This window comes from Myotis daubentonii, chromosome 17, assembly GCF_963259705.1.
Source record: "Myotis daubentonii chromosome 17, mMyoDau2.1, whole genome shotgun sequence".
NCBI classification, from domain to species: domain Eukaryota; kingdom Metazoa; phylum Chordata; class Mammalia; order Chiroptera; family Vespertilionidae; genus Myotis; species Myotis daubentonii.
Window position 1 is genome coordinate 14,562,384 of NC_081856.1, and position 22,167 is coordinate 14,584,550.

Below are 22,167 nucleotides of genomic sequence, written 5' to 3' on the forward strand. Positions count from 1 at the left end.
AGAATAACCATCATTCAGCACCGCCTGAAAGGTGGCTGCATGGAAGTCCTACAATTAGAGAAGTAAAAGAAGAAAGTACATCAAGACTGGGATATCTCGGCTGCAGGGATCCCCTGTGAGGAACAAGGGGTCCCAGCCCCACCCCACACCCCCAGCCCAGGGTCATGGATGAAGGACTGGTGCAGATACGGGGAGGATGCCACATGGTAAGTGTGAGGGATTGCAGAGGTGCAGAGGGAGGAGCATGGGAAAGTCCTAGGAGAAGACCTATTGGCAGCTCATAGCTCAGCACAGGAGACCTACCACAGGCCAGGCCCTGCATAAAGGGCTTTTTATATAGCATCACATTTAAACACATAATATCATACGTAACCTCCTGTGGAACAAAAGAATAACTGAGTCATTGGGTAAGCAACAGGCAAATGGAGAGCAGGCCTGGTTATCTACGATTGGTGCTCTTGCTTTTAACCACAGGCTGCACTGTCTCCCAGTTGGAGATAAGACTCCCATTGGTTTTCAGTGAGCGCTGAAATCACAGGCCTGGTAGACACTTCTCAGGGGAACTGGTGTTGGGCAGGAATGCTGGGAATAACAATGCCAATGGATGCGTTGGTGAAAACACGGGATATTTATATTTTTGGACTTTATTGTCAGATTATTTTTGGTGCCGCTTATTAAATGAAGTGTGGAATTTGGGGGGGGGGGGCTGAACTGGGGTTATCTGGCCACCAGAAACCCACATCAAAACCAGGACGAATCAGAAAGTAATTTGAGTTTTCTGGCACTCTGGCTTCAACAATCTAGGATTTAGGGCACTGTTGTAAAATGGTCCTCATTTTCGGTTCCAAGGATTTCTTTTTCATGTGACCAACTACGATTTTTTTTTTCTTTTTTGGTCGAGGAGGATGTGTGGCCGCGTTGCTGATCTTGGAGAACAGGTGATTACTCATCATTGGTGTTTTCTGGAGGAGACAGTGGCACTACACCCCTCCACGTCCCCCCGCCACGTCCCCTCCCCCTTCCCCCGCCCCCCCAGACGGGGAAGGTGCCTGATCCGCTAACCGTGCATCCCACAGCGGCGCACAGCGGCGGCCGGAGCACACGCGGGATGGTCGCGCGTCCCCGGCTGAGCAGAGCGGGGCAGCCGGCGAGCCTGGGGAAGGTACGGGCGGGCACTGGGCGCCGACCGCCGTCTGGAAAGAGCCGAGTGTCCCCCGGGCCGGGGAGGCGGCTGCCCGCGCAGGTGTGCCGGCGGCTGCCCCAGGCCCACCCTTTGCAGCGCGTGCTCGGGGCGGGCCGGGGACCGGGAGCCTGCGGACGGGGTGCGCTCCCCATGCACTCGCCGCCCTCCCTCCCCAGGCCCCGGGGACGGTCCCTAGCGCCCGGGCCCAGCCGGCGGGCGCCGGCACCGCAGCCCCCGGGTACGGCCGCCGCTGCGGGCCCGGACGGCCGCCAGGGGGCGGGAGCGGCGCCGCGAACAATGGCCGCGCCGGGCGCCGGGCGGGGAGGCGGGGAGGGCCGGCCGGGCGCGCGCGGGGCGGGGGCGCGCGGCGCGGGCCCGGGAGGGCGCGGCGGGAGCGCCGGGGAGGCGGGCGGAGGCTGGGGGCGGGGAGCCCGAGGGGTGGAAGCCGGCGGCGGCGGCGGCCGAGCGGGGTCAGTTCTTTGGAGCGTGTGCCAATGTGGGAGCCGTCCGCCCAGTGTCGCCGGCCAGAAGGTAAATCCCCGGCCGGGGGGCGCCCCGGAGGCCGCGGCTTCCGCCCCGCGGGCGGCGGAGACCGAGGGCGCCGGGGAGTCCCGCAGGTCCGCGGCGCGCGGCGAGCCCCGGGGACCCGGCCCCTCCGCGGCCTCCCCTGCCCCGCGCCTCCCCCTCGGCGGGCTCCTGGCGGGAGGGGGAGGGGAGGAGGCCGGTGGGGGCAGGGGCGCCGGGGAGGGGGCGAATGAATGGGGGGGGTGCGTGGAGGAGGTGGGACGACACAGGTGTCGGGAGGGGAGGAGCCGGGAGGAGGCTGGGAGGCCGGCACAAGTGGGGCGCGGGGGTGGGGGTCGTGGGGGGCTGGAGCTGCCCGGAGGGCGCTGGAAGGTGGGGTGGTGGGGGCCGGTGGGAGCGGCGGGAAGAGGGGCGGCGGGTGCAGCGGTGGAGAGGGAGGGGAAGGGAGGGGAGGGGGGAGGGGAGGGAGGGTCTGCGGGGAGCGGGCCGGGGGGCGCCGCGGGAGGGCGGGGCGGGGGCTCCGGGGGCGGGGAGCGCCTTCTGTAAAATGGGCAAGCGGTGCAGACGTAACGCGCCGTCACGGGCAGGGAGGTGGGGCCGAGGGGACAAATAGAGCCTGTGACGGGCAAGTTCTGCCCGGGCTCCTGCGGGCCGCCGCCGCGATGCCGGCCGGGCGGACAGGGGTGGCTGGCGGCTAGTGACCTTGCCTGGCGAAGGGAGTCGGGCGAACAGACAAAGATCAGTTACCGAGTGCTCTGCTCCGTGTGTGGGCAGCGCCGCCGGCCCCTCCGGGGAGCGGGGCTGGGGTGGGGGTTCTGCAGAGGCTGCCGGGGAGCCGCGGGGCTGCGAGTCTTGGCGAGGGGGCGGGGGCCGTGGCCTCGGGGCTCTGCACGTCCCCGCAGATCTGTGCAGGCGTTTGCATTTGTGATGAATCCTGTTTGCAAAGCCCCCGACGCCCTCGACCCCCACCCCCACCCCCCGAAAGGTTAAGAACTCCTTGAGCGGGGAGGGACCGTTCCATTAGGAGAATGTACGGAAGGATTTTCAAGTGGGTGGTTCCTGCGGGAAGGAGAGAGGATCCTGGAAAGGTAGTTCACTGTGAGCTGAAAACCTTGATTTTGAATGTTTGCTTTCGCGATTTTGTTGCACTTTGGCCAAGCAAAACCTTTGCCTTCTCTTCCCATGCATCCTTACGTTTTAAGAAAAACCCTGGTAAACACTTGAAAGCAGAATTGCGATGGGCAGGCAGGATAATAGTAACCTCGTGGGGGAACAGATTGCAGCATTTCTCCTGGAGGAGAGGTCTTCTCTGTCCTTCCTCGTAAGATGGTTCAAATATACTTTAATTGAGCTGCAGTGGAGGGGGGGCATATTTAATAAAACCATCAAAACCAAAACATTCCGCATCTCGATTGTTTCGTCATCCGACAAGTTTTTCAGTTTGTCTGTATTTTCTCCAAACTAGAGAGATCACATGTCCCTGGAATTGTCGATTTGCTGCATTTTGCAGCAGGCCTGTATTACATTTTTGAAGCACTTAGGCCAAACTATGGGGGGTGTGTGTTTTTTTCTTTCCCTGCTAGGGTTTCAACTCCAGTCCCCGTTGCCACGTTTCATTACATGGCAGTGTCGTTTGAAATTTATTCCTGAAAGAACATTAGTTGGTAGGATATGGTGCATATGTCCTCAAAAAAAAAATATTATTTTTCCTTAAGAACTCTTGCTTTGTATTTGTAAAAATGTTGCTGTATAATCTAAATATGCATGGCTAACTTCAGATAGAATGCCATGTAATTTTAAGTTTTAGCTTTTTATTTGGAAATAATTTCAAGTAGCAAGCATAGTACAAAGAACACTTATGTAACCTTTACTCAGATGCACTTGTTACTGTTTTACAGTTTATCACTTGATCTCTCTATGGCACACACACACACAATATCTTTTTCCTGGACCATGAGGGTAATAAATATCATACATCACGGCTCTTTATTCCTAAATACACAGCATGGAAAACCATAAACTTGCATATTTTAGCTTCCTTAGCTTACTGGGAATGGAATTCTAGGAAAGAGTGGCTTGGTCTGGTTTTCAGCAAAGGTAAGGATTTCAAAAATACCTAAAATGGTCATCAAACTTTTAATTTTTATTTTAAAATATATCTTTATTGATTTCAGAGAGGAAGAGAGAGGGAGAGAGAGAAACATCAATGATGAGAGAGAATCATTGATTGGCTGCCTCCTGCACGCCCCCCACTGGAGATCAAGCCTGCAGCCCAGACATGTGCCCTTGACTGGAATTGAACCTGGGACCCTTCAGTCCTCACGCCGATGTTCTATCCACTGAGCCAAACTGGCTAGGGTGGTCATCAAACTTTTTAGTATATAAGCAACACAAAATGAGGTTGAGTGGTTTTCTGGTTTTAGGATCAGGTCTGGAAGATGTAATAATTGGCCAATATGTTTTGTTTTGTAGCTAATCTCTTTACTCCTATTACTCTGTCTCCTTTTGTGCTGGGTATCTGATTATTTATGTGCACAGGTCAGAAAGAGGGGAAAATCTAGATGTTGTAAAATTGGACTGGTTGATATTAGGCTGAATAGAGAGATGCACAGTCCGATCAAATCATATATAGGTATATTTTTGCCTCTTAGTACTAAAGAAAATAGTAGATGAGTGTCTAGAATCCATATTAACTATAACTTATATATGTATAATTATTTGATTTTGAATGAGTCACCAAAATTCTGTAGAGGAGCCTTGACATTATGTTGCCCTAGAGCCCATGCCCTTTGTGACAGGAAAAACTTTAGGTTTAGTCTTTGTTTATAATTGTATAACGAAGAGAAGAGGATTTTGAACCAGACCATATGGGGTTTTAATCCTAGCAATGCACTATGGGAAAGAAACCTAACTTCTGGAAAGATGGGGATAATACCTACATCCAAGGTGATGAAGATTGAGTTAATGCAAAAATGGCAAAATAGCCCAGCCGGTGTGCTCAGTGGTCGAGTGTGGAGCTGTGAACCAGGTGGTCATGGGACCTGATCAGAGCACACGCTGGGGTTGCAGGCTTGAGCCCACACACCCCCCGGGCAGGGGGCCTGCAGGAGGCAGCCGATCAACTGACGTTTCTATCATTGTTTCTCATCATTAATGTTTCTAAACATTGTTCCTTCCTCTCCCTTTCTCTCTGAAATCAATAAAAATATATTTAAAAAATGGCAAAATATGCCGAAACCCGTTTGGCTCAGTGGATAGAGCATCGGCCTGCGGACTCAAGGGTCCCAGGTTCGATTCCGGTCAAGGGCATGTACCTGGGTTGCGGGCACATCCCCAGTAGGAGATGTGCAGGAGGCGGCTGATCGATGTTTCTCTCTCATCGATGTTTCTAACTCTCTATTCCTCTCCCTTCCTCTCTATAAAAATATCAATAAAATATATTTAAAAAAATGGCAAAATATGGCCTGCAGCATTTAAAATTGGAGTCTGATAAATGCTAGTTTCCTTTTCCTCTTGGCTGGTGGTATTTTTATTGACTTTTATGGGAAAAGTTCATGAAGTGAGACATCTATATACATAGAATCTTCCACAGACTCTTAGGACATATTAAAATTCATTCTAGTCATTTTTTAAAAACATAAAAGCAGTTTTTTGGGGATGCCTACTTTTAAAGGAAAATGAAAGTGAAAAAGATTTTGAAAACACTTTAAGGACCCCAGGCGTTTTTTAGAGTAAGGAGCTTGGAGTTGATATTTAGGGTTATAGTAGTATGGAGTCTTAAGGATGGAGATGGGACATGCTTTTGCTTTCCAAGTTGTCCAAAGAAGGCATTTAAGGGAGGACTGTGGAATGGATGATGATATAAAAATGTATAGGGAGATTAATATTGCTGTTTTATAAAGCAGTATTTAATTGTTGAGGATTTTAGAGATTTAAGCCCGCCTTTCAGTTTACCAGATGAGCCACGTGTAATTCGAATCAAAAGCAGTGGGTTTTACCAGCAGTGCCTTTCAGAGTCCTCATGGGAGCAAGTCCTCCCGCACTGAGCAGGGCCCTCTCTCCATGGAGCCCGCCCCGCTTCCATTTAGTAGCCGGAATCTGAAACTGCCTGTTCTAAGGTGCCTGACTGGGCACCCCTGGAGGGCATTTTTGAGGCATGGGGCTAGGTTTCTTTTTATTTATTTATTTATTTATTTATTTATTTATTTTTTAAAATATATTTTATTGATTTTTTACAGAGAGGAGGGGAGAGAGATAGAGAGAAACATCGATGAGAGAGAAACATCGATCAGCTGCCTCCTGCACATCTCCTACTGGGGATATGCCTGCAACCCAGGTACATGCCCTTGACCGGAATCGAACCTGGGACCTTTCAGTCCGCAGGCCGACGCTCTATCCACTGAGCCAAACCGGTTTCGGCGGGGCTAGGTTTCTTAACCTGTAAATTGGAATCTACTGCCTTGATATTTTATCAAATTGTTTTAAATATAGGACACTAGACCAGGCGTGTCTTTCAAGAAGAAGTGCACTGTTAAAGATGTGTCATGGTGGGCATTTTGGGTTGTCCACAGTATAGTTGTGAATCACAAATTTTATATTGATGTAAATTTAATGGAATTTGTGAAAAAGAATAGGTTCCGAATGTGACCCAGTTACCTCTCAGGTGCTGTGATGGATATTAGTTTCATGTTTTAATGTATACAGATTTTGATATTATTATTGTGGAGAAAAGGATTGCAGAATATTTAAAATTGCCAGGTCCATTTTAAGCAAATAGGTGCTTTTTTTTTTTTCTTTTCTTAATGTTTTTATTGATTTTTAGAGAGCGGAAGGGAGAGGGATAGAAAGATAGAAACATCAATGAGAGAGAGGAACATCACTGATTGGCTGCCTCCCACACGCCCCCCACCAGGGATCCAGCTGCAACCCTGCAACCTGGGCTTGTACCCTGACTGAGAATCTGACTGGGAATGGAACAACCACCTCTTGGTTCCTGGGTGGATGCTGAGCCACCCAGCTGGGCTTTTTTTTTTTTAAATTCTCATTTGAGGATATTTTTCCATTGATATTTAGAGAGAGTGGAAGGGAGGGGGAGAGACACAGAGAGAGAAACATGGAGACATCCATTGGTTGCCTCCTGCACATACCCCAGCCAGGGCCAGGGATCGAGCCTGCAACCTGCGTACGGGTACTTGACAGGAATTGAACCCGGGACCCTTCAGTCCGAGGGCCAGTGCTCTATCCACGGAGCCCGGCCAGATCGGGTGATGCTTTCATTTTTTCTTTATAAAACTACCTTTTTATAGCAGAAGATTAGAACTTTAAAAAAAAGGTACCCCTGTATCTTACTGTGGCTACTGCTCGGAATCAGCCACCAGTGGTACCAAATTCGAATACTAAAGAATGACATACGGCTCTAAAGATAAGCATTTGTAAGCTGTAGAGGTTTACATTAAATAAAAACAAAATGGGATTTCTCAACTTGGGTGAGTGCTTACCAAATAATGTTACATTCTAGAAAGTACGGCACATGAAATCACTGAGATGCTTTTGGTAGTTCATTTACATTTTAACTTCCAAATGAATTGTTCCCAATTAAAAAATGAAAATCAGATGGGTCTGTATTTTTAGTTATCGCTGGTATATTTTAATATCATTTGAGTGATGCCACACATTTTAATGATTTCATCTTTTGAATAAAATATACATGCTTAAGTTTTATAATTCGCCACTTTTTAATTTTGCACAGGGAATTCTTTTTTGGCCTACTTACATATGTTAGTTAATACCTGAAACACCATAGGGTTATAGAATTTTAGAGTTGAACCAAACTGTCTTATTTATTGATGCATAACAAACTACGCCAGAAATTAAGGGCTTAACACATTTATTACCTCAGAAATCTGGGTGCAGCTTATCTGGGTGCCTGTGGCCCAGGTCTCCTATGAGGTACAGGTAAGCTGTCATGGGGCTGTAGTCTCAGCTGAAAGCTCGACTGGGGGAAGATTTGCTTCCAAGCTGGTTCCTGTGGCCCCTGGCAGGATTCACTTCCCAGGAGGGTACTGGGCGGAAGGCCTCAGTTTCTTTAGGGCTGGTGGCCTCCCTCAGTCCTTTGCCAGGTGGGCCTCTCCACAGGGCAGCTCGCACTGTGAGCTGGCTCCCTTCTGAGCAGACAGGTGAGAGACACAGAGCAGCTGTATGTCGTTATAACGGCTGTTGTCCAGTTGTTAGAGGCTGCCAGCTACAAGGACTTTAGTTTATTTTGTAAAGACTTAAAAAAAAAAAAGATACGAAAGAAAAAGAACCCAAAGATACACAAAGTGCTTAGTAATTTACCAAGGCTCAGAAGGTCACCTCCTGAAGAGCTCGGACTCGATCTCAAATGCACGGCTGCTCAGGCCTTGGGCTGTTTCTATAACATATGATTCTCTTGTAAGCTATAAAATGCTGAGGTCACTATTGTAAGAAATATATTGAAAACCTCCAAAGTCATTTAGAATTGACCCTGGTTTGTCATTTCAAAAAAATGATAGGCAAACGTACACACACATTTATAATAGGCGTGTGTGTGTATATATGTGTGTGAATATGATGTATCTGTGCGTATATGTGTGTCTCAAGAACGTTGGCTTCTGAGGGAAAGTTTAATATTAAAATTTTACAGCATAAAAATTTACACACACGTATAAATTATACAACTTTTGTATATCAAAACTTACTGCTTTTTAGGTAATTTTTTGGGGGGGGGGGCTGTGTATATAATTTATTTTTTAAAAATATATTTTTATTGATTTCAGAGAGGAAAGGGGTAGAGAGATAGAAACATCAACGATGAGAGAGAATCATTGATCGGCTGCCTCCTGCATGCCCCGTACTGGGGATCAAGCCTGCAACCTGGGCATGTGCCCTGACTGGGAATCAAACCGTGACCTCCTGGTTCATAGGTTGACGCTCAACCACTGAGCCAATAAGTTTGGTGTTGTTGTCCTTCTTTGGTAAATATATTTTAAAGTTAAGTGTACAAGAAATTTGCCACATGAAAAGAAATCCCACCATGGTGAGGTCCGATCCAGAAGGAAACACATTTGAATCTAACTCTGGGATGTGTCAGGATCGGTGATTTTCCTTTTGAAAATCTTATGAGAAATTTTTTTTTATTGTTGACACTCTTACAGATGTCCCCGTTTCCCCCATGTCTGCCTCCACCCAGCCCCCCTCCCCCGGCCTTCGCCACTCTGCTGTCCGTGTCCATGGGTTATGTGTATATGCTCTTTGCCTAATCTCTTCACTTTCTTTCATCCAGTCCCCCCTCTCCCCCTCCCCTGTGACCTCTGTCAGTCCGTTTATGTGAAATTTTAATGTGCATGCTGTTTTTATAATGGTGATAATAAAACCACAAACAAAAGTCTCCAGGTAGGTAACCATACTGTGTACTCTTTCTTGTGCCAAACTAAGAGAATACGTGTGTGTTGCATCTTTAGGCTTAATTTATCTTCTAGGGGATGGGAGCAAAGCCTCAACACCTTATTGGAGCAAGGGGAGAGGATATTAAATGTTAATCTGAGTATATTTAGAATGGGGGAGTATATATTAAATATAAACTTTTAGATCATTTTAAGTTTCACTTTTGCTGGAATTGTCTTAGAACTCTGGAACCAGGGGAGGGGCGGCGGGGGTGGGGGGTGGGAGGGGCACTTTATTCAGCCTAGATTTGCGCTGTCCGGAATGGTAGCCACTAGCCACATGTGCTTATGTAAATTTCAGTTAATATTAAAGAAAAGTAAAAATTTGCTTTCTTGGTTGCATTAGCCACATTTCAAGGGCTTCAGTAGCTGTGTGTGGCTAGAGCAGGGGTGGGCAAACTTTTTGACTCGAGGGCCACAATGGGTTCTTAAACTGGACCGGAGGGCCGGAACAAAAGCATGGATGGAGTGTTTGTGTGAACTGATATAAATTCAAAGCAAACATCATTACATAAAAGGGTACGGTCTTTTTTTTTCAATAGTTTTATTCATTCCAAACGGCCCGGATCCGGCCCGTGGGCAAACCCACGGCTGGGCTAGAGGCTACCGGACTGGGCGTTGCAGGTAGAGAACATGTTTATCGACCTAGAAAGTTCTCCATTTTACATCTGATTTTGATCAGGGGTGTGTGTTACAAGTGCTAATCCTTGGAGTCACCAGATAAGCTCAACTTCATTTCTCCGTTTCCATTTTCCAGATTTTGGAGCCGTGAGGGATCCAGCAGTTGGGTCCATATTGCTTTAACATGCTTCAAATCAACCAGGTGAGTTGGTGTTGAGGCCTGTCATACTAATGTGGTGCTTGGGCCATAGACCCCGTGGCACGTTTCTACCTGGCTTTTCTGTAACCATAACCTGACCACCGCTTCATAGAGCAGTTACACGCTAGCTCTTCTTCGCAGGCGGCTGTGCAGGGCAGGCTGTTGGAGGATTACGGCGGTAATCCTGAGTGGCGATAACTTTCAGGAGCGCTGAGCGGGCTCGGCCGCTGGCTGGTTCCTTTTGATGTCGCGTCCCTCCAGGACCTGCTGGCGTGTTCAGAATGCTGCCCATTGCGATCCGTCTTCCGTCGGTGGCAGTTCTGCGGACTGCAAGCACTTCTAGTGGCAAATCTTGTGAAGTGGTCGTATCGGTGTGTTAAAAAAAGGCTTCTGTCTAGGGCACTGGAAAAGGCGAGAAGGAAGTGCTCTGCTAAATAAATGACAGCTTAGGGTGCCTCAGATTCACTGAAAGAAATAGTTTTCTTGGGTCTTGGCATTTCTCCAAGAACTTCATACCCTTAATCTTATCCTTTCTGAACAAATCGGGCATTGTATCGTAACTGTAGTATTAGAAAGCACTTTATTTCACGTTTGCAAATCAAGAGAGAAGTTTTGATGGCAAAATTTTTTTTTTCTTTAAAAAATATTTTTATTGATTTCAGAGAGGAAGGGAGAGGGAGAGAGATAGAAATATCAATGATGAGAATCATTGATTGGCGGCTTCCTGCATGCCCCACAATGGGAATCAAGCCTGCAACCTGGGCATATGCCCTAACTGGGAATCGAACCATGATCTCGTGGTTCATAGGTCAATGCTCAACCCCTCAGCCACACCAGCTGGGCTAGATGGCAAAATTCGATTGCAAAAGTAATTTTTTGTGTGCGATTTGAGGAAGTAATGCAAGTCACCTCCCCACCCCCCACCCCCACCCCCCACCCCACCTGCTTACCTTGCCCAGGACATGCCCAGTTCCTGTGCACCACACGCCGTCCCTAATGACTTCCAAGTTGACTCCTGGTCTCGACCTGTTCTCTGAGCTCCAGAGTCACATAGCAGTGACCAGCCTGATCTCTTAACCTGGATGTCTTTATACATCTCAGATTTAGCACGTGCCCAGGAAACAGTCTCACTGTTTCAGTTCTCCCGGGCTGTTTCAGTTCCTTCACGGGGCAGGGTCATTCCCACCACGGGGACTCCGCGAGAGCACCTCTGCCTGACCTCGCTGTTCCCCTGCGCGCGGCCTCTCCCATCGGCCTAGTATTTGCTCTCCCGGCACCTTGCCTGCCCTTCTATTGAATGACATCCTGACATTTCCTTGACATTTAAATATGTCATTAGTTGTTTAATGTCTGTTTATTAGATATTCTGTAGCCAAATGCTCCCTGGAGGTAGTGACCTTGCTTGCTTACTCTTGCATCTCAGGTCCTAGTAGTTCTTGTTGGGGATAGTATTCATCTATTTGCTGAATGAGTGGATGAATGGTGCAAGGGTTGTGATGAAAGCCAGGGTATCTGCATTCTTTTTAACAGCAACCACATAATGGTGTTGTCCGTTTGGGGCTAGATGATGCTTGCTTTACACACATGCCATTAATGTAAAATCTCTCCCTTCTGCAAAGCTGTTCTTTGATTTTATCCTGGCATTGGAAAATTTTCTCGTGCAATAAATACTGCTTTCATCCAAGCCATCACTGATACCGGTGAAAGGCATTTCAGAGCTGCACTGTGCTTAGGGCGGTGAATCCCTACTGCATGCGTTCACAGAGCTGCTGAGACATGGCCGGCAAACTGCTGTCCGTGTGAAGTTGCCTCTAGATGACCGTGTGGACACCTGCCATTAATGATAGGGTCCGATTAGAATAATTTGTTTTATATTCTGCTGCACACAGATGGAATTGATCATTTTGTGCCAGTCAACATCACTGAAAAGTAGCGCCCATAGGTGAGTCCCACTCAGGATTTACTAACTGTCCGTGCTGCTGGTCATGTTGAGTCAGGCACGTGGAGTGGTTCCCAGGCGACCGTCTGCATGGCCACCGCGGGTCCCTGGGTTTTGGCTAGAGGTCGTCCCCATTGCCTGCGGCTGTGCGCGCTTTGCTTGTCATAGACATGTATTGCGGACTCACTTCAGGAGCCTCTCTTGCTGTCGACTAAGTGTTGTCCCCCAAAATGTTCGAGCCTGAGGGAAGAGTTACCCTCATTTGGATTGCGGAAGCTATAGAGAAGGCTTTCTCTTACACTGGATTCTTCAACTTCTGGGTGATTTTATGTTTGCTCGTTTTCACGGTGACCGCTCTCCCTGCAGAGGAGGATTCTCGAGATAATGTAACAAAAGGCGATGGAGGCCGACCTTCCACTCGGAGCAGTGGAGGTTTTTATTATGTGATCTCAGCACTGTCTTTAGGATTAGGACTCAATTTTTATTTGGGAGGTCCTTTTGTTGTCTTAAAATGCCTGAAGAGCACTAACAAAACCTCCTGGGTGTGTTTCTGGTACTAATTAAAACGTAGGCTATTGAATACTAAGCTATTTGACTTAAAAAAAAAAAAATTAACCCTGCCTGATATTATTCTTACTAGGCATTTGGGAATGATCATGTTCTGTTAGAATAATGACACTTTTCCTTTAAATTTGTGCTCCTCAATTTGACTTTTGTCTGGAGTGTGTGTTGTGATCCATGTGCAACTCATGTAGAAAAGTTAAGTGGCGCAAATAAGCAAAGAGAAAAAAAAAAGTCACAAATAATTCCACTATTCTTTTACAGAGATTATCACTGCTAATATTTTGGGGTGTATACTTCTAGATATTTTTCTACGCAGGTATGTTTTTGTGTGAATATATGTTGTTTTAAAAAATATGTGTATACAGCACCTAATATTCTGAAGTGAATTCTTAATCATAGTTTGGAGGTACTAAAATTTATTTAGTCAAACCCTTATTGTTGGACAGATTGTATATTATAATTAGTGCCATGTAATTTTACATCTGTATTCCTTGTTCCATTATTTTCTTGTAATTAAGTATTAGAAATAGAAATACTAGTCAAAGGGGTATGTAGATTTTAAAGATACTTAATGCAAAAATACTAAAAATACAAAATCTCATTTATTAAAAGTTTATTAGAATGCCTGTTTCCTTACATCCTTGACACATTTTCAATGTTGGCCAATTTGTCTGACAAAAAGTGTTACTTTAATTTGCATTCCTATGATTTGCATATATTGGCTCTTTTGGTTTTGTCTTTTGTGAATTGCTTATTTGTGTCCACTGCTATGTTTTTCTTTTTCTTTGTAAATAAAATTCTTTTGATTATACCCCCTTGAGAATTTTGTGAGCTACTATTTATAACCATTGCCTTATATATTTCTTAATTTATTATTCCATAATTAACTAATGAAAACCTATGTAGGAGTTTGGTATAGTTTTGGCCTTTCTCCCTGATGATTAATTGTAAGTCCCTGGGGGAGAGGAAACCCATCTTAACATGAAGTTGTAGCAAATATAAATGAAGAAGGCACATGTGCTGTGAAATAATATGTTAAATTGAGTGGCTGACGTGGGGCGCATTTTTGGGGATTAGTTGGTGAGGCACACTTGACAGGGCGGCTGTCTGAAGGGTCGGGGAGTCTATATTAGGCAGCTGTGGCATCGGGAAAGCCCTGAGCAGAGAATTCACAGAGGTCTGATCTAAAAAAAAAAGCTAAAAGTTAAAATAAATAAAAGAGGTCTAAATGTGTGGGTTTTTACTTTTTTTTTAGTGTTTTTTTTAAAGAGGTTTGGTAGTAGGTGCTGGGAACATAGACTCTAAGAGGAAGCGCTCAGGCCTGATGAGCGGAGCGGAATTTTAGTGCCCCTGCAGGGCGGAGGGAGCCCGGGGCTACGCTGGGAGAATAAAGCGGCACCAAGATGCACTGTAAAGCACTGTAAAGCGTGTAGGCCCTTAAGGGCCTCAGGAAACAGGCCTGGAGTGTCGGGCTAATGATTCCCATCTCGCAGGCTTGTGCTGAGGTGACAAAGGCAAATGCTTCGTGCTGGTCGTGGGACTGTTGCTGCTGTGCTTGGAGTTAGTATGTTGTCACCGTGTGCACGTCGCTGTCGCTATTGCTGTCTGGCTCTGGAGATGGGGGGAAAGGTGGGCGTTCAGGTTGGTCGGTTTGGGGGAATGGAGCTTGACCCTTTCCTGAGACCAGTCAGCTGCTGCTCCCCTCCCCTTTCCTGCCACAGGCGCAGGAACTCTATTGTTTTCTCTTACAACCTGCTGCTACTCACTCTGAGTCATTTTTCTCTCCAAGTCTGGTTGTGGAGTAGGATCCACAGTCCGCCCATCTCTGTTGAAGCCACAGGAAGCAGCCTGCACTTAGGGGACTGAAAAATAGCCAGCTTCTCTGAGAGTGTGAGCTGCCATGTTGGGAAGAGCCCAGTGGAGAGGCCCACGTGGCCTCCTGCCAACCGCTGACAAGGCGCTGAGGGGCCTTCTGTGAAGCAGATCTCCCGCCCTTTTAGGCTCCCAGCCCTGGCCCCTGACCCCCTGACCCCTGACTGCAACCTCACGAGAGATCCTGAGCCAGAACCACCCAGCGAGGCTTCTCCGTGATTGCGGAACCTCAGAAGCTGTCAGGGGAGGGTTGTTAGGCAGCGATAGCACATACCCTTCCTTTACAAACAAGCCAGTATGTAAACAGTGGCTTTTAGACACTGAATGACAGGTGGCAGCGGCCTGTGATCCCTGAGAATGGGAGCGAATGGGAGCAGCCCTTCTGTTGCAGCTCAGGGAGGGCCATGAGGCTGTTCGTAGGCTGCGATGCAGGGAGGAGGGACGGGAGCCGAGCCCAGGCTTCAGGAGCTAAAACACGGGGAAGAGTTCGGGAAGACCAAGAATTGCAGGGCAGAGGACCAGAGAGCAGGGAGCTGGGTGGGGCAGGCGGACGGAGTGCATATTGCAGTAGAGGCGTGCAGGCCAGCGTGCGTGCATTCTGGAGATCTGCAGAGGGCTCCCCTTCCGTCTTTGGCTGAGTTTTGATCCATAGATGGTGACAGGACCTCCGCAAAGGCAGGGAAAGAACTACTGAAAAACAGTAAGGAAACAATCTCCAGAGCTCACGGAATGCTGGGGATAGTTTGTGTCTCCACTGTCCAGAGTGTAAATACCTTGTGATACATGGGGCATTGGGGAGAGTCCTCAGGAGGCTCCAAGTAATCCCAAGTAACTTAATTGTGCACAAGAACAAAGTCCGGCACTATTTAGAGGCATACAACCCACGTCAGAACCCAACGATGTAAAATTCAGGCTTTTTGTCATCCAGTCAAACACTAAAATGCTTGCCTCAGCCGTAATAAGGGACAGAACATTTAGGCAGAAGGTCAGCAAGGAAACAGGGGACTCGAACAAAATAAAAACCAATCAGACCTAGTAAATATGTACAAAACACCCAGCAAAGCAGAATACACATTCGCAGGTGAACATAAGACTCTCCAGGTTTTGTTGAGCCACAAACAAGTTTCCATACATTTTGTTGTTATTGTTAATCCTCACTGAGGATATTTTTCCATTGATTTTTAGAGGCAGTGGAAGGGAGCAGGAGAGAGAGAGACACATTGCTTGGTTGGCCTCCCGCTCATGCCCCTACCAGCTCTGAGGTCCGAGTGAGCCTGCAACCAAGGTACGTGCCCTTGACTGGAATCAAACCTCCAGTCTGCAGGCTGACGCTCTAACCACTGAGCAGCTGGCTAGGGCAAGGACTCTTAAATAACCAACAGATCAAAGAAGAAATCACAGGTGAAATGAGAGAATCATTAGAGACGAATGAAAATGAAAACACTATATACCATAACTTGTGAGGTGCAGTGAAAGCAGCGGGAAATTTATAGCAGTAAACACATAAAGCAGCGATTTCAACCTTTTTCATCCCATGGCACCCATAAACTAATTCCTAAAATTCTGTGGCACACCAAAAAAATACATTTTTTTGTTGATCTGACCAAAAAAGGGTATAATTTTGATTGATTTACAAAAATAAAAAATAATAGTAACTACCTACACTTTTTTTAAAAATATATTTTATTGATTTTTTACAGAGAGGAAGGGAGAGAGACAGAGAGTCAGAAACATCAATGAGAGAGAAACATCGATCAGCTGCCTCCTGCACACCTCCCACTGGGGATGTACCCGCAACCAAGGTACATGCCCCTGACCGGAATCGAACCTGGGGCCTCTCAGTCTGCAGGCCGATGCTCTATCTACTGAGCCAAACCAGTTTCGGCTACACTTTTTATTCCAAAGTGAATTTTTAAGCCTGGCTGATGTTGCTCAGAGGTTGAGTGTCAACCTATGAACCAAGAGGTCATGGTTTGATTTCCAGTCAGGGCACATGCCTGGGTTACAGCTCGATCCCTAGTGAGGGTTGTGCAAGAGGCAGTCAGTCAGTGATTTTCTTTCATCATTGATGTTTCTATCTCTCCCTCTCTGGAAATCAATAAAAATATATTAAGAAAGATACCAACAGTTCTGGAAGTACACCAAACTAAATTCACAAGCACACTCATTGATTACAATTATAAAACGACCAAACGAAACAATAACAACAAAAAAAACAAAGTGACTTTAAAAAAAATCAGGTGCCTACACTTGTACATAAGGATTTCTGGTACCAAAAATTAACCAATCAGATGCAATCTTATGCAACGTGACCAATAAGATGCAAGTCTATTATCTGACCTATATATTTATGGTTTAAGACAGGGAGTTCACATCAGACGGCTATTGTTAGGTTGGCTGTTGGCATTTTTTTATTTGTTAATCTAAAGGAAAAGAGGTCAGTGCCCCTGACTAAGTAGTCAGGTATTGCATGTTTTACAAATTCTTGTGGCACACCAGTGAGCCATGGCACATGGGTTGAAAATTACTGACATAAAAGAAGAAGAAAGCTCTGAAACATATAACCTAACTTTTCACCTTAAGGAAACTAGAAAAGAGGAGCATATTAGATCTAACACTAACAAAAAAAGGAAATAATAAAGATTAAGTGGAGATAAATAAAATACAGAATAGGAAACAATATGGAGAATCAGCAAAACCACAAGTTTCTTTGAAAAGATCAACAAAATTAACAAAGTTTTAGCTAGACTGGCAAAGGAAAAAAACAACAAAAATGCAAATAACTAAAATCAGAAATGAAAGTGAGGATATTACTATTGACCTTAAAGAAATAAAAATGATTCTAAGAGAATAGTATGAATAAATAGAGGAAAAAAATTGTATAACCTACATGAAATGGAATAATTCCTAGAAATACTGATTATTGAAACTGACTCAAGAAAAAAAATAGAAAACATGAACAGATTGAATCAATAATAGAAAAAAAATCTCTCCTAAACCAAAAAAAAAAAAAAAAAAAAAAAAGGTCCAGGACCAGATGGCTTCACTGGTGAATTCTACCAAACATTTAAAGAAGAATTAACACCAATCCTCCTCAGACTCTTCAGAAAAATAGGAGAGGAGAGAATACTAACTTATTCTGAGACCAGCATTTCTCTGATACCAAAGCCAAACAAAGACACTATGAGAAAAAACATTTTTTTTCTAAGTGGAATCATACAGTATTTGTGCTTTTGAGACTGGCTTATTTTACTTTGTGTAATGTCCTCAAGGTTCATCCATGGTGTAGCTTGTGTTAGAATTTATTTTTTAATGCTGAATAATGTTCTATTTTATGTACATACCCATTTTATTTAGCCATTCATCCATGGGAGGACACTTGGGTGGCTTCCACCTTTTGGCTGTTGTGAACATGGGGTGCAAATATCTATTCAAGTTTCTGCTCTTAGTTATTCTGGGTATGTACCCAGAAGTTAAATTGCTGAATCTTATGGCAATTCTATGTTTAATTACTGTTTTTCATAATGACTGCACTATTTCACATTCCCACTAGTAATGAACCAGGGCTTCAACTTCCCACATCCTCACCAATACTTAATTTCTGTTTTTTTGCTAATGGTCATTTTAATGGGTGCGAAGTGGCATCTCATTGTAATTTTGATTTGCATTTCTCTGATGATTAGTGATGGTGCGTATATTTTCATATGTTGGTCACTTCTATGCCATCTTTGAAGAATTGTCTATTCAAGTTCATTACACATTTTTTGATTGGTATATTTTTCTTTTTTTAAAATATCTTTTTATTGATTTCAGAGAGGAAGGAAGAGGGAGAGAGAGATAGAAATATCAATGATGAGCCCTGACCGGTTTGGCTCAGTGGATAGAGCGTCGGCCTGCGGACTGAAGGGTCCCAGGTTAGATTCCAGTCAAGGGCATGTACCTTGGTTGTGGGCACATCCCCAGTGGGGGGTGTGCAGGAGGTGGCTGATCGATGTCTCTCTCTCATTGATGTTTCTAACTCTCTATCCCTCTCCCTTCCTCTCTGTAAAAAGATCAGTAAAATATATTTAAAAAAAAAGAAAAAAAAGAAACATCAGTGATGAGAGAGAGTCATTGATCAGCTGCCTCCTGCACGTTCCCTATTGGGGATCGAGCCCGCAACCCAGGCAGGCATGTGCCCTGACTGTGATTTAAACCATGACCTCCTGGTTCATAGGTTGATGCTCAACCATTGAGCAACATCAGCCGGGCTGATTGGTATATTTTTGTTGTTGAGACATAAGTGTTCTTTATATATTCCGTGTATTAATCCCTTATCAGATATATGATAGGCAAAGGCAGTGACTTTTGAGAGAAGCAAAATCTGAGGAAATTCACTTTTATCAGACTCGCACTGCACAAGGTCTTAAAGAAGTTCTTTAGGCAAAGAAAAATAATAACAGATGGAAATTTGGATCTTTGAAAAGCAACGAAGAGTGCAGGAAATTATATAATACATGGTAAATATAAAAGACATTTTCTTAGTTTTTAACCTTTCAAAAGATAATTGATGATTCAAAATAAAGATAACAGTTAATTGGAAGTGTATAACATACATAAATAGACTGATGTCAGTAGCATGAAGAATGGGGCATGGGAAAGGGACGTATACATGGTTAGGGCTTACGCCACATATGCAGTGGTGTAATATTTATTTGAAGGTAGGCTGTGTATATTTTAGAGCCATTGCTCTAAAACAAAACAAAGAAAAATAAATTATAAGCCCATAAGGGACATAAAATTGAATACTAAAAAATAATGGTTCAAAAAAAGGTAGGTAAAGATGAAAAAGGAAAAAAACAGATGGGACAAAAAATATCAAAATAAGGTACATTTTTTCTGGTTTACAGGTAGTACATAGCTTAGGGTCATCTCTGAGGGCCATAAAGGCTTGGATATATGGAACCTCCATCTATTTCCTTGGGACTTGCAAAATAGGTCTAGTTGTAAGATGGTATTAAAATTAATGGTGCCATTAACTGTCCAAACATCTTCATTGCCCAGTTTATACTGGGGCCAGGCCACGTTGCAAAAGATTAGCCTCTTTTTTGAGGGACTTGGTCAAATTTCTCCCAGTTGGTGAGCATGTACCCCAAAAGGGGCCTTTCGAGGCCTTGTGGACTGATATGTAATAAGCCAGGAGTTAGAGGCGGCCCTGCAAGTCTCTGGGCTGTGTTGTGCTGTCCTGTGGTACAGAAGGGAGGGTACCCTGTCACCCTAAAACTACCCAGGGTGTGGAGTGATACCCTGGGCCTGAGGGTATACTTACCAACGGTCACAGTGGTGGCCAGGCATGGTGATGGTGGACTTAACTCCGCTCAGTGTCTGGCTTGCTCCTGGGCCCTGGTGGAGACTGAACACCTGACCCTGGAGACCCCAAGTGAATGCAGCCTGAGCTGCCCATCATGAGCGAGGTGTCACCTGATCCATCCAGCCATAAAGCTAGGTATGTACTGTAGCATCTGTCATCAGGTGAGAGTGAACCCGCTCAGACTGTCACCTCTTCCTGCCGCATTGCCACCTCTTCCTCGGTCAGTACCTAAGGCCTCATGGCAAATGCCCTAGGACAGCGATGGCGAACCTATGGCACACGTGTCAGGGGTGACACGCAAACTCATTTTTCTTTGTTAAATGGCATTGAAATATATAAAATAAATATCAAAATATAAGTCTTTGTTTTACTATGGTTGCAAATATCAAAAAATTTCTATAGTGACATGGCACCAGAGTTAAGTTAGGGTTTTTCAAAATGCTAACACGCCGAGCTCAAAAGGTTCGCCATCACTGCCCTATGATCAGTTGGTGGAGGAAGAAAAAGCTCAGCTTGCTACCAACGGGAAATGGATGAGCACTATAGGGAGGCCCCGAAAGACATTGGAGAAGGCAGAACCTTTCACTGAACAGTACAGTCGGCCCTTCATATCTGCAGGTTTCACACCTACGGATTCAACCAACTGGCTCCAAAATATTTGGGGGGAAAAAAAGTTACATTGTTATTGACGTGCACTGTGTAATTGGGCCTATGATGGTTGCATCTATGCTGAACAGGTAAACTTTTTTCTTGCCATTATTTCCTAAACAATACAGTACAACAACTATTTACATAGCATTTACCTTGTATTAGGTGTTACAAGTATATAGCGATGATTTAAAGCAAACAAGAGAATGTGTGTAGATTATATGCAAATACTGTGCCATTTCATATAAGGACTTGAGCATCCATGGATTTTTGTATTTGAGGGGCATCCTGGAACCAATCCCCCACGAATAATGAGGCACAACTGTACATATGGTTGTCTATCTAGATGGAGATAGAAGTTGACAAATATGGATGTACACATATTCGGATGGATGGTTTGGCTATGTGATCAGGACTGGAGGATTGGTAAAAAGGAGGTCTGGGGGAGAAGGTACATGGATGGGCCTTTAACAGTGTGTACAGAAGAGAATATTTGTATTCTATTCAAGTATTTCCCCTAAAGATACCTACTTCAATAGAGACTCTCAGTAAATAGATGGACCAGATGACTTGCTTTATAGATGTCAGTCATTTCCTTTCTCCAGCAATCCTATCCTTTCTTGCTCAACAGGCTCACATACAAAATGGCTTGGTAATCAAGTTAGAGGTTATAAATGGACTCAACAACATAGACTTCCTCTCATCAAGACCCATTTAGCTTAATGGTGGTTGAGGGCCCAGCTTGCAGAGAATTCCTGATGTGACACGATTCCCATAGGAACTAGCCACCTAGTGACAGGTTGATTGCATGAACCTCTTCCATCATGAGGGACCAGCAATCTGTGTACCCTGTACATGGATTTGCCTTCTTTGACCACCACATCCACGGACACGTTAGTTGTAGTCTTGGTATTCCATACAACACTGCTTCTGACCAAAGAGCTAACACATGCAGAGTGGTGAAAAATTTGAGTCACCTGAAGTGTTCAGTGTGAACTGAAGTTGAACATGGTGAACTCTGCTCTCTCGTTTCAGCTATCATCTGTACATGTGTCCTTTTCTTGGTCTACTTAGTGCCACATTTTTTGCATTTCCTAAGCATAAGAATGTTGAGATGTGCCTTCTCCATACATGTATTTAGATTAGCTCTTTTCAGTTAAGAGTTACAGTGCTGGTTGGCTGTGAGTTCAATGTTAATAAACCAATAACATATATTAAGTAATGTGTCCTTAACTAGAAACACCCATAAAACAAGGTTATGTGTTGATTAATTGTCAAAAATGTTATAATCAGAGGCTTGTAGGAACCTGACACTGTATTCCCTCTAGAAGCAATAGTTCAGGATTTACCAGTTCACTGTGGTGATGATAGAACACAACTATGATTGACGTATCATTATTTCAGTAATGGGAATAGACTCTGTATTCTGTACATTGGTTGGAAGACTCAACTTTGTTAAAATGTTGATTTTTACAAAATTAATGTACAGATTAAAGAAAATTTTACTCTAATCCTTGCAGGCATTTTTTTTTTTTTTTTTAAAAAATAGTTCATAGACTTTTAGAGATGGAGGGAGAAGAGAGAAACATCGATGTGAGAACACATTGATAGGCTGCCTCCTGCACACACCCTACCAGGGACCAAGCCCACAGCCCAGGCATGTGCCTGACTGGGAATTAGCAACCCATGGGTGCCCGGGACAGTGCCCAGCCAACTGAGCCACAACAGCCAGAGCCTTGCAGGCATTTTTGCTTAAAATAAAATTCATGTTGCCCTAGCCAGTTTGGCTCAGTGGATAGAGCA

At 45.0% G+C, this 22,167-nt stretch overlaps 1 protein-coding gene across 16 annotated transcripts in view; it reads left to right on the forward strand.

Annotated features, from left to right (window-relative positions):
- Nucleotides 1–1,041: 1,041 nt before the first annotated feature.
- Nucleotides 1,042–22,167, forward strand: part of STAU2 (staufen double-stranded RNA binding protein 2) — a 231,358-nt gene continuing 210,232 nt past the window's right edge. For 4 of the 16 annotated variants that reach the window (XM_059672862.1, XM_059672863.1, XM_059672866.1 and 1 more), the window contains exons 1-4: nt 1,616–1,714; nt 9,929–9,994; nt 11,881–11,933; nt 12,756–12,810. Coding sequence is in view for 2 of the 16 variants with exons in the window: in XM_059672853.1 (XP_059528836.1) it covers nt 9,977–9,994 (18 nt within the window). In the remaining 14 variants the exon portion in view is untranslated. Of the gene's footprint in view, nt 1,163–1,565; nt 1,715–9,928; nt 9,995–11,880; nt 11,934–12,755; nt 12,811–22,167 lie in introns of those variants that run through there. The other 12 variants (XM_059672860.1, XM_059672859.1, XM_059672861.1 and 9 more) reach the window with 10 other exon arrangements.